This window comes from Callithrix jacchus, chromosome 16 (genome assembly GCF_049354715.1).
Source record: "Callithrix jacchus isolate 240 chromosome 16, calJac240_pri, whole genome shotgun sequence".
NCBI lineage: Eukaryota > Metazoa > Chordata > Mammalia > Primates > Cebidae > Callithrix > Callithrix jacchus.
The window spans coordinates 89,074,665-89,093,186 of NC_133517.1; the positions used below are offsets into that span (position 1 = coordinate 89,074,665).

The 18,522-nt window shown below is 37.8% G+C and overlaps 1 protein-coding gene and 1 long non-coding RNA gene across 12 annotated transcripts in view; one reads left to right on the forward strand and one right to left on the reverse strand.

The window, feature by feature from the left end:
- The window catches only part of RSPO2 (R-spondin 2), a 178,471-nt gene that overhangs the window by 114,998 nt on the left and 44,951 nt on the right, over positions 1-18,522 (forward strand). For 6 of the 11 annotated variants that reach the window (XM_078353337.1, XM_078353340.1, XM_078353338.1 and 3 more), the window contains 2 exons: positions 3,826-3,969; positions 6,396-6,584. In XM_078353337.1, the coding sequence (XP_078209463.1) occupies positions 3,826-3,969; positions 6,396-6,584 (333 nt within the window). The remainder of the gene's footprint in view (positions 1-3,825; positions 3,970-6,395; positions 6,585-18,522) is intronic. The other 5 variants (XM_035276449.3, XM_035276451.3, XM_078353339.1 and 2 more) reach the window with 1 other exon arrangement.
- Positions 645-18,522, reverse strand: part of LOC103788660 (uncharacterized) — a 174,360-nt gene continuing 156,482 nt past the window's right edge. Inside the window, exon 4 of the long non-coding RNA XR_614639.5 lies at positions 645-3,645. This is a non-coding gene — a long non-coding RNA (uncharacterized LOC103788660). The remainder of the gene's footprint in view (positions 3,646-18,522) is intronic.

Consider the following 18,522-nt stretch of genomic DNA (forward strand, 5'->3'; position numbering starts at 1 on the left):
TTACATAGAGGTTTTCTAAACCGTATGGAAGAAACTGTTAACACAGTGGCTATTTCTTGGGAGTAGGCCTGATGTGCCATTCAGGTGAGAAAAAGGATTTATATTTTTTCCTGTAAACCTTCTGTACTGCTTTGAGTTTTTACTCATAATGAGAATGTTTTACTTTTATATAAAAATGAGTTAATAAGTTGATACAAATCCCAGTTACATGATACAATGTTTAAGTAGTGTTTGGAAAATGGCTACAAGCTGGGGGAGGAAGTATAGGATGATGAAACTTCACAAGATTTTTTGTGCCACCCCCCACCCCCCGCCACAAAGCAGAAGAGTTGCCTCCTGGAGAAATGACTGAACAGAGCAGGGCATTGTGGTTGGATTGGGAGCTGCTGAGGAAATGTTGTCAAAGGCTGTGAAGCACATCAAGTAGGAGACTTCCTGGATTAGGTGGTTTGTGGAGCTGCTTGCTTTAAAAGTATTAGATTTGTAGATGTTTGGGAGCAGATGAACTCTGTCAGTGCAGGCTGCGGAATGCATGGGCCGCCTGCATTGGTTTTATGTAGTGGCAAAGAACAAATGAGACCAGGAAGTCCAGCACAGCTTCAGGTGCTAGGATGTGGCACTGATCAAAGCTTTAAAAGAAATACTTTATTACAAAGACAATATTTTATTTAGTTTTTTCCTCTTACAATTTGAGTGAAGTAAAAGCACCACTATTGAACATGTGAAAACAAAGGATACTGGAAAGAGATGGGTAATGAAGGTATATTTTGAAGATTATAGCAGGTTCAACATTATTAAATCAGGAGTATAATTCATGCACCCAAATCTGAAAATGTTTCAGATGTGATAGATGCCTTTATTCTTGCCTGTTAAAATAAAAAGAATTTAATTTTACAATGTTAATGGAGTGGCGCTTTTTTGAGTAAACTTAATTAGGTCACAAATATATATCGTAATTACATAAACATAATTATAAAGGATGTAATTCAGAAAAATAACTCTAACATGTTTCAAAATTCTACCATCCCCTCCCCAAATTAACTTCTCTACGCTACTTCATACATATGAACACATGCATGCATAGTTTTATTTTGTCATACTATATGTATCTTGCAACTCTGCAACTTGCCTTTTTTTTTTCGTTTTTGAGGCAGGGTCTTTGTCGACTAAGCTGGAGTGCAGTGGTGCAAACACAGCTCACTGCAGCCATGACCTCCCGGGCTCAAGTGATCCTCCGGCTTCAGCCCCCTCCAGGTAGCTGGGACAACAGGCACACACTACCATGCCCAACTAAATTTTGTAGAGATGGGGTTTCACCATGTTGCCTAGGCTGAACTTGAACTCCTGAGCTCAAGTGATCCATCCACCTCGGCCTTCCAAAGTGTTGGGATTACAGATGTGAGCCACCATGCCCAGCCAACTTGTCTTTTTTGTTGTTGTTCATTATGGGTTTTCCAGGTCATTACTTATAATTCATCTTGTACTTTTAAATTTGAACATATCATATTTGTATTCTACTTAAATTTGAGAACAAATAATTAAGCTTTCATCTAGCAGGATTTATACCTGAAGAAGTTAAACAACACTTTACAGAGAATGATAGGTATTTCAGCAATTCCATATCCTATGAACTGGTCTTAGGAGCATGGAATGAAATGAGGAAAGGGAGCTACAAGTAACAATAAAGATCAGCAAAGGACCTGGTAAAATGAATTCCAAATGCTTATTGCTATAACTTTTTGACCAAAAAGCTTATTGGCATGGCTATATTTGAGACAGAAATCAGGCCTTGTAGATGATAGCCAATTTATGAAGTGTACAGTCATTTTTTTTTTCTCTTTAAGTATAAATGCTTTTTTCCCTCCTCACCCCTTAGTTCTGTTTTATCCTGTTAAATGTTCATCACTATTTCTTGGAAAATAACTCTACAGCAGGAAGGGCTGCTGTTTTTTTAAAAAATATAGCGAGAAAACTAACAATTTGTGGACATAATGGTCATGTATTTTGACCATGATTAAGAGGTTATTGACCAGCTATGGACCATGGTTTTATTAAAATATAGGTTACAGCAGTTAACACTACAAATGAACCTTTTATGGGATGATAAACTGTTCTTCCGTGCTCACCATTTCCCTCCCCACCAAAGGAGCAGTAGAGTAGATTTGTATGTGGACTTTAACCCACACATATTTGGTGTTTCATTTATAAATTTGGTAACATTTTAGAAGTTGCCTTAGCTGCTTCATAGTGGTCACTTAATACAAAAAGCCTGTTTAGACTCAAAATTGAAAGGCAAAGAATTGGCATTTTTGATAGGTCTAGACACAGTCATATCTTATGTGATGAATTTTAATGAAATTTATTTTTAGCCTTTAAATTTAGCCTTTAAATCACTAAAATCTTCGGTGATTTCATATTTTGGCTACATTTTTTACCCCTTTATATCTTTGCTTATAGAACTATATGTTTAAAAGATTTTCTGAATCCTTAAAGCACACAGTATAGTTCTGGAGGCTTGTTAAATGAATACATGTGATGTCAAGGAGTTTTCATAGCACTTTGTGTGCTATCATTTGCATCAGTTAAAACTGTTACAAGTAATAATGTACTACAGTCTGTTGAAAACCTGACCTTTCAATTCACCAGTCCTCCAAATTTCTTTACTTTCCTTGAAGAGTAGTTAAGAGTGTATTTATTTTCACCTGTGCATGCCAGGGATTTCTGGCCCAGATGTTACTGGCCTACCAGGGAATCTGATCTAGAATACAAGCCTATAAATTATTGCTTCTTTTTATAGCTTATTGTAATGTGTGTGATTTAGTGGAAATATACATGTTTCTAATTCACTGTGGCTTCTATCTGCAGACTACCTATTATGAGCCTGTCAATTTACATATATTATTACAAAACCTTAGAATAGTTTTGTATTCTAAGGTTCAGTGTTACCCCCCTGTTTCATATAGGAGGACATAGAGACTCAGAGAGGCATATAGTTGTCTAAAGTTACAGAGTTGGTAAGGGCAGAGCTTGGTATTCACATCCAGATGTAACACACCTGAAAGCACATCTGTTTCACAAACTTGTAGCAGACTTCAGTTAGTGAGTTATAGAGAGAAATGTAATGGATTTAAAAGGCAGATGGTTTTGATGGCTTTCAGAACCAATTCAGCTGCTACTATGTGATTTTCTGTTAGTCCCAGATTTCTTATTTGCAAAGTGGAGATTCTATTGCCCACTGTGTAGGATTATGGTGAAGATTCAGTGGAAATACATATAAAGCCTTTGACACATTGTAGATTTTCAACAAAATGACCCAAACTTCCACCCACCCCCAAGTCACCCTCTGATGAATGTAGGTGCCAGTGTTCACCAGTGTCCTATGAAATAGACCATGCATTTTAAAACAAATTAAATTTCTTAACTCATTTACTATACCCAAACACTTATTACAGTGTTCCCATTGTAGGCCTTTTGAGGGCAGACAGATTTCAATAGTGGCGGCAAATAATTTGTAGAAGGAATGTTTTCTTTTTCTTTAGAATTTTTTGTTTTAATCCAATCTGGAGATTAACAACATTTCTGAAAGTTCTCATGCTGCCTGGGGCCCAGGGCTGGCATTCTCTCTTCGATTATTGATGTGGTAACCTGTCGGAAGAGACAGGAATGATTTGGAATGAGATGGCACTAAAACAAATGAATTAAACAATATTTCTCTGACCATGAGCATTTCAAATGGGCTAACCAGTGAGTTTATAAACACTTTATTTGTAAAACAAGTACATTTCTTTGACATTTTCTCTTTTTTCTCTTTAAAATTGCTTTTAGGATGCAGAATAGAAAACTGTGATTCTTGCTTTAGCAAAGACTTTTGTACCAAGTGCAAAGTAGGCTTTTATTTGCATAGAGGCCGTTGCTTTGATGAATGTCCAGATGGGTTTGCACCATTAGAAGAAACCATGGAATGTGTGGGTGAGTAGTTTTTAATGTAACTCTCAAACTGTGACTTTTAACAGTTTTTTCTTGAAAATAGGCATGTTGGATATATTTAAACTAAAAAAAAATTGGTTCTCTTGTTTGTCAGAATTGAAAATTACATTCTCTGCTGACTTTTAAGTATCATGACAAATTGGACAGTCTTGTATCTTGGTATAAAATTTGCTAGTTGTGCATTTGCTAGGTTAATCTACTTAAGTGTTGACTAAGTTTTTTTTAATCACCTGTGTAATACATCCATTTCTTAATAAATTATTAGTAACTGTTAGAGAAAAACATTTTGTTTAGAGGAAAATTTTTCAGCAATACCATGTGAACCAACTACTTTATTGCTTTTGCTATGTGTAGAAATTACAGAGCTGCTTGCTTAGCTGTTTGTGTAAATGAAAAAAATTGAAAAGAAATTATTTGTGCTATATTTTGGTGATTATATATTACAAATGCATTAAAACAATTTTTCCAAATTTGTATACCTAGAATGCATAATTTAATAAATATACTATTTGTGAAAATGATAATACACCTTTTATAAATTTTATTTTTTCTGAGTGTTAGCAAAATACATTGGCATTTTTATACCACTGATTGAACGGTAAAGATCTGTCAGTGGCTACATTATGAGCAATCTCTTAATCTAATCATGAATGTATTGACATGCCCCTCCCCAGAATTTCATTTGATGTTATATATCTGATATGATATACAACACAGCTATGTATTATAGACTTTACATCTCTTAAAATGGAGAATTAGAAGAAAATGGACAATGTTTTTCTATAAAAGTTTTGAAGTAGTCTGTAATTTAACTTTGAGAGCTTGCAGAGAAGACATTTAAATAAGTAGTTTTTGAAGAAATAGGTGCTTTCATGTTTCTACTTATGTGCAAGTTAATACATTTATATAGGCACCAAAATTAAAATAAGAAAGTCACTAGAATAACATATTCAGAATGTTGAATTTGCTTTTGAGAGGCAGGGCACACACATTACAAATGTTCAGTGGAAATGCTGAAATCCTTAACTACAAACATTATAAATAGACTCTGATGCATTCCTTGAATGAAAAAATCTTGATTGACTTCGAAAAGTCTAAGAAGCAGCTATTATACCCACTGATGTCTAGAAGGCGGACTCTGGGCCTGAACCGTCATTCAGTAGTGAGAAGAAGATTTTTAATGGTGAAGTGGATGAGGAGGTTTAGCTTTGTATACCTTTATCCTTTTAGTTTCTCCTCTGCCTCTCTGGGGAGTTGGAGGGTAGCCTTTTTTCCACTATGTGGACTTAACATAGGGGATGCTAAAAGCTTTTACGTATATAGTAAAAACATATATTTTCAAATGACTGATCACATCTGTTTAGTTTTCAAACTGTGGTAATGTACAACACCAATATGGGGAATAAGAACCGTGGTCTCCAGACACCTGTTGAAAGAGCAGAAAAAATCAAAATGCAAAGCAAGCTCCCCATATTTTTCACCAAGTGTTTCCAAAATAAAATACATTTGTGGGTTTGGTGGAGGCACATTCAGAATTAGCCTGTAAAATTTTGTCTTCTGTCATGATAGGAAATAGTGTCTTCTACTTTAGGTTTCAGCTGTTGACTCTTTTAAAAGTTATACATTTCAGTGTCATTAGAACTATTCATAACAGCAAAAACATGGGATCAACCTAAATGTTCATCAGTGATAGACTGTATAAAGAAAATGTGGTACATATATACCATCGAATACCATGCAGCCATAAAAAAGAATGAGATCAAGTCCTTTGCAGGGACATGGATGGAGTTGGAAGCCATTATGCTCAGAAAACTAATGCAGGAACAGAAAACCAAACACCTCATGTTTTCACTTATAAGTGGGAGCTGAATGATGGAAATGCATGGCACATGACGGGGAACAATACACACTAGGGCCTGTCAGGACGGAGGTGATGTGGGGAGGGAGAGCATCAGGAAGAATAGCTAATGGATGCTGGGCTTAATACCCGGGAATTAGGATGGCCATGCAGCAGACCACCATGGCACATTATTACCTGTGTAACAAACCTGCACATCTGCACATGTAGCCCTGAACATAAAAGCTGAAGGGAAAAATATAACTGACCAATAGCACCCTTTGAAAACTGAACTAAGACAAATGGAAAGTAATAGCTTATGAATTACTTAAGGGACATTGGGTTTTTTCTTTTCAATTTTTTTTTTGATAGAAATATCCTATGGTTCAAAAAATTAAAGTTCCAAAAGGCGAGTATAGGTGTTCAAGGGCCGTACCATTTAAATTTTGGTATCTGAAGGCAGGGGGAAGAGGGAATGAAGGAACACTGCTATGTAAATGTGATGTCAGTGAAGCAAATGGACACTGACTTAGGTGTTTGTGTTTTTTCTTTTTCTAACAATCTTTACTAGAAGGATGTGAAGTTGGTCATTGGAGTGAATGGGGAACTTGTAGCCGAAATAATCGCACATGTGGATTTAAATGGGGTCTGGAAACCAGAACACGGCAAATTATTAAAAAGCCAGCAAAAGACACAATACCATGTCCAACCATTGCTGAATCCAGGAGATGCAAGATGGCAATGAGGCATTGTCCGGGAGGTAGGTTTGGATGTATAATCAGTACTGTGTACTGTGTGCTTTCTGAGATCTCCCCTTTCTACCCACCCTCCCTTCCAAAAATAATTATTTATCTGTGAAGGAAGTCCAGTAATATTGGTGAGAGGACAAAGTTTTGTTGCACTTATCTAAAAACAAATGATTCGGTTGTGAAAAATATTGTGTACATTTTATTACTTTCATAATACCTTAAGCATAATTTAGGAGAGTACCTTAGTAATGAGCTTTCTAAAATGAGATTTCTAAATGTGTTTTAGTGGCTTTTTCTGCAAGTGTATCATAAAAGCGGGTCCTTACGAAATCAGGCCTTTGCAGATGTTGCTGTGAGGGAAGCGGCCAACTTTCAGTTGAGAAGAGTTTAGATTAGAAAGGTTTATGGAGTCTGTAAAATCATCTGCGTCGTTACTAGTTGAAGATGACAACTTAAAATAAACTTGCCCAAACACTGGGAGGAATAAACATTGTCTTAATGTTACCGCAATTAGCTGTTTCTCTGTTTTTTGATGATAATTTGTAGAAAACAGCTACTGGTATGTGTGTGTTTATTCACATCTTTGTAGTAATTGTGCTGATTTGCAGTAATTATTCTGTAATAACAGGATTAGGTCTATTTAGAAATTGGAAGAGTACATAGCTGAGGTGCTGGCCGATGCAGAATCAGTAAGTTGAAATGCAGGTCTGAGCCCTGTCATTGCGCTGTCCCTAAAGCAGTAATCACTGGGTTACATTTATTTTATCACTAGTAGATGCTACATCACCATTTGCTCAAAATGGAAGAGCAAAAAAGAAAGTCGTGTTTGGAAAACTGCTCTGTAAAATAATTATGACTTTTGTTTGCCTTCGTTCTATTTTTTTGGTGCATAGCTTTTCAGCTTTATGACCATAGTCCAGAGGCAGAATATATAACTGCTTAAAACAGGTTTGTATCTGTGTTATGCTGCCTCAGAGAGTGTGTCTATGATCCGTGGAGAAAGACAAAACTTTTAAGATTCGAAGACTCCAGTCGGCCTTTGAGAACTATTAGATTCAGATTCAGAAGCTACTATTAGGAAAGCAGCTTTTCCTCTTGAATTAGTTTTGCTTTTCCTTACTGGATCTTTGAAACAAAGTTTTTGTGGGTCTGCTTTTCACTAACAAGGATGGTTTTGTTCACTTAAACTGGTTATTTTTTGGTCAAAATATAAGAAAATATTTTCTTACAAAACTAATAAGCCACTTCTTGGATAGCTGAGAGCATTTAACCTGCAAGCTTCTCCCTAAAAACAAACCTGATGTATTCAGGTATTGAAAATAAAGACTTTCTTTGTTGTATATTGTTTATATAACCAGCCCCTCCCCCATTCCTCTTCCAGCAATGTGGTCCCCAATTGTGGTTTACATTGATAGCAAAAATTAACCTGAAAATGCTCCTATAACAAAAATGCTTATATGTAGCAAGAGCCAACACATTTCCCTTTCCTCCAAAACTATTTTGACTTAGCCTCAGTCTTGCTTGAGAATTTTCTAGATAACAGCTAGATTGTTAACCATAATATTTATTGCATTTGTATTTTTAATGTTATCAACAACAACATACTATCTTAATCAAATACAACTTGATAGTGTCAGCAGTTTAAATTACGCCAAAACAAATGCTTATGCATCATCTTCTTTTTTTGACAAGCAAACCAGTAATAGACTTGATTTAATTCTTACTGAAGTTTTACCAAGTTTTACCTACGAGGAAAGACTAGCTATAGCTCTAATTCTTGCATCTACATTTTCAGTTTAATCAAATCAATTTTTATAACCTTTAAATAAGTTTTCAAAGTTATATTAATTTTTTTTACTGTTTTATTAAAAGGAAACTAAATATAATTGTTGAGAGAAATGGCAAACTATTCTGTAACAAAGCAACTTATATTTACAAATGTAGGAGATGAAAACTAGAAAATTAGCTTTGTAACTTGAGCATGTATTGATAAAAATTGGCATAACTTCCTGGGGAGTATCCCACCTTGCCTTAGGTGAGAGGGAAAAAAGTTCCTTTTTTCAATAGGTCATGGTGGCTAATGGAAGAATGGATAAGAAAGCTACTTTATCCCTTTTTACATCTTGATTTGATTTCAGTGATCTGCTTTGACAAGCCATGCAAAAATGTAAGTCGTAATCAAGTTGGGAATACAGGCATTTTTAAGATCTTTGCAACATGTGTATGGATTTTTCTCCTGTTGGAGCCAATCTTAACCTGATTGCACACAAACACAGCCTTAAGCTCCTTCACACTAAAGCAGCAGCACATTAGAATCAGCTGCTTTCAATTACTGAAAGGCATTAAGTTAGAGGTCAGTGTAATGGTATAGTCATCACTATGCATATAAGATATTACATTGAAAACTATAAATATGGAAACATAAATGGCTTTGAGTTTAAATAAAACAGTGTAAGTTTAGCCTAGTTTTTCCTTAACTATCATATGCTTATTTGTTTTCCTTTTTTTTTTTAAAGAATATCTGGAAATATCTTTAGTAGATTGATTTACACGTGAAATACTCAGTGTTCATTCCCAAACTTTTCCTTTAGATCCGGTATCTTGTTCTTTCATTTTTTAATAGCATAACCTATAAGGTTTCCTGGGCTTTTCCAATAATCATTCTTCAGGGTCCTGGTCTGTAGAGATATCTGGGTCCCTACATCCTGTCAACTCATTAATTCCATGAGTCCTGACAAGTCACTTAACCTCTCTTGGCCTCCATTTCCTCATTTTTAAAATTGAGGGTTTGTTAGGGTAGGTGATCTCTAAGGTCCTGTTCTGTTCTAAAATCTGATGATTTTAGGATTAATTGCCAAAAGATGCAGGCAAGTTCTTTGGCTCTCACATGAGGTGAAGAAGAGACTTTGGAAGGCCAGGAGCATAGTTTCACAATGAAGGACCAGAACACTTTCCCAGTAGCTACCCCTGCAGTTGCCAAGCCTTCCACATCCAGCAGCTTCCAGCTTTCTGCTTCAGGAAGGACTCTGCTTGGTCCTTCAAAGATTAAACAAGATTCTTTTAAAATGTGTGCATGACCTGTGACTTGGCTACCAATATAGAAGAAGTATATAGAATGACAAAAGGGAGCATAAAAGACCATGGAAAAAAGAGAAAGATGGACAATGAATGAGAGAAAAAAACATTGCACAGTGAGTATAGGAAACAAGTGGAAAAAAGAGTGAATGACTTGAAAATAAAAGCTGTACTCATTGCAGATATAACTGTCTCCATTCCCTTTGCCCTCTCCCCGAGTGTACTAATTAATAAAATTAATCATGTTGGGACTAATTTATGAATATATAACCTGAAGCTTTAAGTGGCAAGAATTTCAAGTCTGGGCCATGTCATACATTAGGGAATATCTTAATACAAAAGTATAAACATGTTTTTGTCATGGTTAAATGACACATGGAAGAACAAATTTGTGGTTGCTAAGGTTTGATGTTGGAGGATGTTCATGTACAGGACAAAATATCATCTATAGGTGGCTGTAGTCTTCTCCTCTTTCACAGGATGGACCAACATCATTATCTCAACCTGAAAATATTCTGTACTATCTGTATGGGACTCCTGCTTTTTTTTGCCAAGCTCCATCACAACTCATTTTGTTAATTTACTTCATCAGATATTTGTCGAGCACTGCTATGTGTCAATCATATGTCTAGGCATGGGATTGCTCAGAGTCCTTAGCCTTTTTTCTAGCAAGAATAGCTACAATAAAGAAGTGGATGAGTGTGTTTAATTTCATGTGGAGACAAGGGTTGTGAAAGGGAGGATAGGGAGCTAGTGAATGGATCAGGATATACTATGTTATGTAGGGTGATCAGGAAAATGAGGAAGTTACATTTGTTGAGAGATCTAAATGAAGGAGATATTTTGAAGCTCTAAGGGAAATTATTTTTGTAAAATCCTTGATTCTTCTGCCATATTTTAGGGAAGAGGAAAGAACTGAGTTTAGTGGAGGCTCTGACTGGTCCAAGGTGATACATAACAAGTTATTAGTGGTAGAACCAAGAAAGTAGGACCATCATCTTGCTGCTTAGAAAACCTGTTTTCCTGTGCTCTTTCCTTGGTCTTTATGATAAAGACCTAAGATAAAGCCATGGTTGTCCAACATTAAAGTACCCAACTTTTAACTATTTCTCCCTCTAGGCAGAAATATCATTTTACTTTTGCTCTACAAATGCTTTTAAACAACATAATACCCCGCTATCGCCACCCCTTCCAATTTGGAATCGCTGGTGAAACATATTCCAAAGGGCACTGCATAAAGGCCAAAGTGTTGAGCCACTGGCTTTGCTTTGATTCAGCTTCCCCTGTGAAAGTCCTATTCTCCTTTTGAGTCATTGGTCCTTGGTTGGCAGGGGGAAAAAATGTGGCATCAAGACTGTGGTTTCCATCCTTAATCTTTCAAAGCCCGCCCTCTAGAGGAGACTGCCTTGTGTGGAGCCAAACCCAACAGTCGTCTCTGACCATTCTCCTTGACCTACACAGAAGCCCTGGGTAACCTGACCCCATCCCCACATCGGATGGCTCTGTGCCCAGCATAGTTTTTTCTTTCTGACAAATTTCAACTATCGGACTCTTAGAGTAATTAAGGTGATGGTTTGGCATATGCTGGGATAGCTTTTTGAGTCTTTTGCTGATGGCTGCCTTAACTCACAGCAGTTCTTTAAGCTCCAGTCATATTTTGTTAGTACTGTGCTAAAATTTAAATATGAAAGCTGCTACTGTATGCTATTTTAATTTTATATGCTTTTTTTTCTTCAAAAGTGGTTCTTGGTAAGAAATGAAAGAAAATACAAATTTACCATTTAGAACCTTAATATCTGGAAAAACCTACTTTTTAAAAGGTAATAGTTAAGACCCCTCTAATCTACATTGTGTGTGTAACTGACAGCAACATGTGGACTAGGTATTAGATAATATAACCAAAGATGGTTGTAGATTGTGATAGATTAACCCCAGAGCAGGAAATAAGCACATTTTTCAATGGGACAGGGTCAAGAACATATGCCATGCACATATGTTCTATATTTCTCTACATTTTATTTACATTTGAGTTGCAATTTATGTGGTCTGCTTTATATATGTCACCCTAAAGAGTAGTTTGGAAGAGAGGAGATAAGAGAGAACCTCTTTTCTTTTAGAGTTTGTCAAGAATGTCAATATTAAAATTTTTATGTGAAGAAGAGAGCATCTAAAAGGAAATTCTTATTGCCCTTCTGTTTGCTATGCTTAAAGTGTCACAGGGTCTCTCTGATAAATAAATGATTGGTGTTAGTCATTTTAAATTAAGCAAGTTACACTATTTGCCTGGTACTCTGGGTACCTGGAAGCTAAATGTAGTGAGCGTGTGTGTGTGTGTGTGTGTGTGTGTGTTTTAAGTCTGTATAAATGGGGAGGGTTACCCATAAATAGCCACTCTAAAAATGTTAATGTATTATTATTAAGTTGCTATTAAACAAAAGATCCACTTGTCTCCAAACATCCCTTTCAGTAACTGAAGTGTCTGAAATTCCTGCTTCAGGGGTCCTAACAGACTCTTAAGAAGAATCCCTTTCCTCCCCCAAGCCCATACTTGAATTTTTAATATTTTTACTCGTTTCCTGAAAGTGGGCAGAGGATAATAACTGGCACCTGGTGGTGGTGGTAGTAGGCTTTCTTTTCATGGAATGATTTATTTCAGACTTAGTAATTCTCACATATTGGAGGGTAAGGGTCTGAGGAAATGCACAGAAAAGGGGGCTCCAAATTAAGTACGGTCTTGGGCGTAGACATAGACACAAACATAAATATAAGGGGGTGAAAAACACTCATAACATGGGGCTGAGGGGGTGGACATGAGACAACTTATTTTCTCAGTTTCATTTTGAGACAATCCTAGTGCCAGCCTTGCTTGCCAGAGGAGGCAAGGAGTGAGTGAACTAGTGGAAGAAGCCTCACCTTTGTGCTGTTCTCTGAAGCTTCCCATCTGGAATCTCTACCAGCCCCATTTCAATGTAGTCTGGGGCAGCACATACTAGTCTCTTTTATGGGTACTTGTAAAAAGTATTTCTCAACTACATATGCCACCGAAGACCCAAACTTCTATGCAGTAAGCTACTCTTATGGTCATATAAAATATATAAAATGATTTTTACAACACTCCAAAATAGAAACAACTTTAATAGGACACACACGGTGTCAGTGGTAGATATTTTCCCTCCTCCATATGAAGACTGTTTTTTCCCTTTTATAAGATAAGAAAGTTTTAAGTATAAATGCCCTAACCATTTCTTAGAACAACTTATTTTCAGCCGGGTGTGGTGGCTCACACCTGTAATCCCAGCACTTTGGGAGGATAAGGCAGGCAGATTCCCTGAAGTAGAAAGTTTGAGACCAGCCTAGCCAACATGGTGAAACTCTGTCTCTACTAAAAATAGAAAAATTATCTGGTTGTGGTGGCACACACCTGTAATCCTAGCTACTTGGAAGGCTGAGGCAGGATAATCTCTTGAATCTGGGAGGCAGAGATTGCACTGAGCAGAGATCGTGCCACTGCACTCCAGCCTAGGCGGACAGAGTGAGACTCTTTCTCAAAAACAAACAAACAAACAAACAAACAAACAAACAAAAACAACTTATTTTCCTCATCACCTCATCAGATACTTCTCTGGAATCTTTAAATGGTGTTGATAAAAAAGAACAGTCAGTGTATATGTTCCATATTTTCTTTATCCAGTCTGTCATTTCATGGGCATTTGTGTTGGTTCCAAGTCTTTGGTGTTGTGAACAGTGCCACAATAAACACACATGTGCATATGTCTTTATAGTAGAGTGACTTACAATCTTTTGGGTATATACCCAGTAGTGAGATTGCTGGGTCAGGGCCTCTTGGGGGTGTGAGGTGGGGGGCAGGGGAGAAATAGCATTAGGAGAAATACCTAATATAGATGATGGGTTGATGGGTGCAGCAAACCACCATGGTACACATGTATATCTGTGTAACCTGCACGTTCTGCACATGTACCCCAGAACTTAAAGTATAATAATTAAAAAAAAAAGCAGTTGGGTTGCTCATTTAGATTTCCTGTAATACTTTTCTAGCTATTAGATTGACCTAGAGCTGTGTGTGTAGATATCCTTCATGATCAGAAGACAAACATTTTAATGAAAAGGATGACAGAATTTTATTAAAATCTCAGCATGATTCATGTTGTCATCATATAGAAGTAGTTAAGATGATAAAATTACTTTGTGTAACAGGTGGCATTTTTTTTTATGATGAATTTAACCTAAAAATGTTAAGGCAGTAGTTTTTGGTTTACAACTGACCTGTTAATATGATACTCAGACCTAATGTTACTTTGTATTAATATTATCTTCTTGGAGATGATCCAAGACATCTGAACAGGAACAGCTCTGGAGTGCAGTTCCCAGTGAGAATGCAGAGGGTGAGTGATCACCATATTTCCAAATGGGTTTTTACTGCCCACAGACCAGGAGATTCCCGGGCAGAAAGGCACCATGAGTCTCCATGGCTGCTTCAGCTGGTGCAGTGGGTTTTCTCCACACAAAACCTCATACAAATCTGGGTGGTCATTTCAACTGGTGCCTGGAATGCCTGGGAGGCAGAGTTGCCCATTCAACTGAAAAAAAAAGGGGCTTAAATAGGGAGCCAGGTGATCTGGCTTGGCAGGGCCCGCTCCCACAAAGACCAGCAACTGGAAACACTCTGGACTGAGAATTTCACAGCAAGCACAGCTGGAGCGGGACCATACAGCTCTGTGGGGAGAAGGGCATCGCCATTATGAGGCAGTCCACTATTACTGAGGCAATCTGCCATTTTTGAGGCAGTCTGCCATTACAGAGAGAGTCCGCCATTATTGAGGCAAACCACCATTACTGAGGCAGTACTAACTATACCTCTATAAACAAAACTACAAGGAAGTTCACATAGTAGCTTGGCAGAGCCTACAGCAGCTCAGCAATGCCTCTGCTGGCAGATTGTGATTACACTACCTCCTTGCTGGGCAGGGCATCTCTGAAAAAAGGCAGCAGCATGTCAGGAACTTATAAATAAAGCCCCACCTTCCCAGGACAGAGCACCTGGGAAAAAATGAGGTTATGAGTTCCACTGCAGCAGACTTAAACATTCCTGCCCAGCAGCTCTGAATGGAAAAATGGAGCTCACAGCTCAGCACCTGAGCTCCTATAAGGGACAGACTGTCTCCTCAAGCAGCTCTCTGACCACTTATATCTAAAGGGATGTATCATAAAGGAGAGCTCAGGCTGATATCAGGCGTGTATCCTTCTGGGACAAAGATAACAGAAGAATAAACTGGCAGTAACCCTTACTGTTCAGCAGCCACTGCAGGTGATCCCTAGGCAAGCAGGGTCTGGAGTGGATCTCTAGAAGTCCTACAGTAGAGGGGCCTGACTGTTAGAAGGAAAACTAAAAAACAGATAACTTCATCATCAATGAAAAGGAAGTCCACTCAGAGACCCCATCCAAAAGTCACCAACTACAAAGACCACAGGTAGATAAATACACAAAGATGGGAAGAAAATAGTGCAAAAAGAATGAAAACACCCAAAGCCAGAATGCCTCTCCTCCTCCAAGGGATCACAACTCCTCACCAGCAAGGGAACAAGGCTGGATGGAGAATGAGTCTGATGAATTGACAGAAACAGGCTTCAGAAAGTGGGTAATAACAAACTTCTCTGAGCTAAAAGAACATGTTCTAACCAAATGCAAAGAAACTAAGAATCTTGAAAAATGGTTTGATGAAATGCTAACAAGAATAAACCGCTTAGAGATGAATATAAATGAATTGATGGAGCTGAAAAACACAAATGAGACCTTCGCAAAGCGTACACAAGTTTCAACAGCTGTATCAGCCAAGCAGAAGAATGGATATCAGAGATTGAAGATCAACTCAATGAAATAAAACAAGAAGGCAAGATTAGAGAAAAAAATAAAAAGAAATGAACAAAGCCTCCAAGAAATACAGGATTATATGAAAAGACATAATCTATGTTTGATAGGTGTACCTGAATGTGATGGAGAGAATGAATCCAAGCTGGAAAACATTCTTCAGGATATTATCCAGGAGAACTTCCCAACCTAGCAAGGCAGGCCAATATTCAAGTCCAGGAAATAAAGAGAATACCACAAAGATATTCCTCAAGAAGAGCAACCCAAAGGCACATAATTGTCAGATTAACCAGGGTTGATGCAGAAATCACAAGCATTCCTATACACCAATAACAGACAAACAGAGAGCCAGATCAAGAGCGAACTGCCATTCATAATTGCTACAAAGAGAATAAAATACCTAGGAATACAACTAACAAAGGATGTGAAGGACTTTCATCAAGGAGAACTACAAATCACTGCTCAAGGAAATAAGAGAGGACACAAGCAGATGGAAAAACATTCCATGCTCATGGTTAGGAAGAATCAATATTGTGAAAATGGCTATACTGCCCAAAGTAATTTATAGATTCAACACTATTTCCATCAAGCTACCTGTCTGACCCTCTTCACAGAACTAGAAAAAACCACCTTAAACTTCATATGGAACCAAAAGAGCCCACATAGCCAAGACAATGCTAAGCAAAAAGAACAAAGCTGGAGGCATCACGCTGCCTCATTTCACACTATACCTCAAGGCTGCGGTAATCAAAACAGCAGGGTACTTGTACCAAAACAGAGATATAGACCAATGAAACAGAACAGAGGCCTCAGAGGCAATGCCACACAACTACAACCATCTATCTTTGACAAACCTGACAAAAACAAGCAACAAGAAAAGGATTCCCTGTTTAATAAATGGTGTTGGGAAAACTGGCTGGCCATGTACAGAAAGCAGAAACTGGACCCCTTCCTGACACCTTACACTAAAATGAACTCCAGATGGATTAAAGACTTAAACATAAGACCTAACATCATAAAAAACCAGAGGAAAACCTAGGCAAAACCATTCAGGACATAGGCGTAGGCAAGGACTTCATGACTAAAACACCAAAAGCATTGGCAACAAAAGCCAAAATAGACAAATCAGATCTAATTAAACTCCAGAGCCTCTGCACAGCAAAAGAAACAATCATTAGAGTGAACCAGCAACCAACAGAATGGGAAAAAAATTTTGCAGTCTACCCATCTGACAAAGGGCTAATATCCAGAATCTACAAGGTACTAAAACAAATTTACAAGAAAAGAAAAAACCATTCAAAAGTGGGTGAAGGATATGAACAGACACTTTTGAAAAGAAGACATTTATGAGCCAAAAAAACATGAAAAAATGCTCATTATCACTGGTCATTAGAGAAATTCAAATCAAAACCACATTGAGATACCATCTCACACCAGCTAGAATTATGGTAATCATAAAAAATCTGGAGACAACAGATGCTGGAGAGGATGCAGAGAAAAAGGAACACTTTTTTTTTTTGAGACGGAGTTTCGCTCTTGTGACCCAGGCTGGAGTGCAATGGCGCAATCTCGGCTCACCGCAACCTCTGCCTCCTGGGTTCAGACAATTCTCCTGCCTCAGCCTCCCGAGTAGCTGGGATTACAGGCACGCGCCACCATGCCCAGCTAATTTTTTGTATTTTTAGTAGAGACGGGATCTCACCATGTTGACCAAGATGGTCTCGATCTCTTGACCTCATGATCCATCTGCCTCAGCCTCCCAAAGTGCTGGGATTACAGGCTTGAGCCACCGCCCCCGGCCAGGAACACTTTTATACTGTTGGTGGGAGTGTAAATTAGTTCAACCATTGTGGAAGACAGTGTGGCGATTCCTCAAGGACCTAGAAATAGAAATTCCATTTGACCCAGCAATCCCATTACTCGGTATATATCCAAAGGATTATAAATCATTCTGTTATAAAGACACATGCACACGTGTATTTATTGTGGCACTGTTTGCAATAGCAAAGACCTGGAACCAACCCAAATGCTCATCGATGATAGACTGGACAAGGAAAATGTGGCACAGGGTGTTGAACAATGAGAACACATGGACACAGGGAGGGGAGCATCACACACTGGGGTATGCTGGTGGGGGGAGTTGGGGAGGGATAACACGGGGAGAAATGCCAGATACAGGTGATGGGGATGGAGGCACTAAACTACACTGCCACGTGTGTACCTATAATTTTGCATGTTCTGCACATGTACCCCATTTTAGTGAATACTGAATACTTTTGGAACTTTGTGTTACCAAGTGAATCTAGGAAATGTGAAGATCTACCCTTATAGCAGATCTGTTACAATTTGAAATTGCAAAAAGATCATACCAACCTAAATGCCCATAAATGAGTGGATGAAGAAAATATGGTATAAATACATCATGGAATACCACTCCACCATAAAAAGGAATGAAATAATGGCATTTGCAGAAACCTGGATGGAGTTAGAGATCTTTATTCCAAGTGAAGTTACTCAGGAACAAAAAACCAGATATTGTATGTTCTTTTATAAGTAGGAGCTAAGCTACAGGGACACAAAGGCATATGAATAAAATAATGAACTTTGAAACCTTGGGGGAAGTAGGTGAGGGATAAAAGACTACACGTTGAGTGCAGTATACACTTCTTGGGTGACAGGTGCACCAAAATCTCAGAAATCACCACTGAGTAACGTATCCCTGTAACCAAAAACCACCTATTCCCTAAAAACTACTGGGAAAAACAATCTCCTCAGGTGATTCTAATATGCAATAAAATTTGAACCTATTAAAGTGTAGACCTATTATATTGCAGGGGTCAGTTACCATTCAAATTTGTCAATAAAGATGTATTTTATAAATAATAAGATATTCTTAAAAAAGATCAGGAGTTGCATATTTAGGTCCAGAGTTATTTCTGGTGGTTATCTCAAGGCCTGCAGTAATATTTTTAGATAACCTTTTGCAA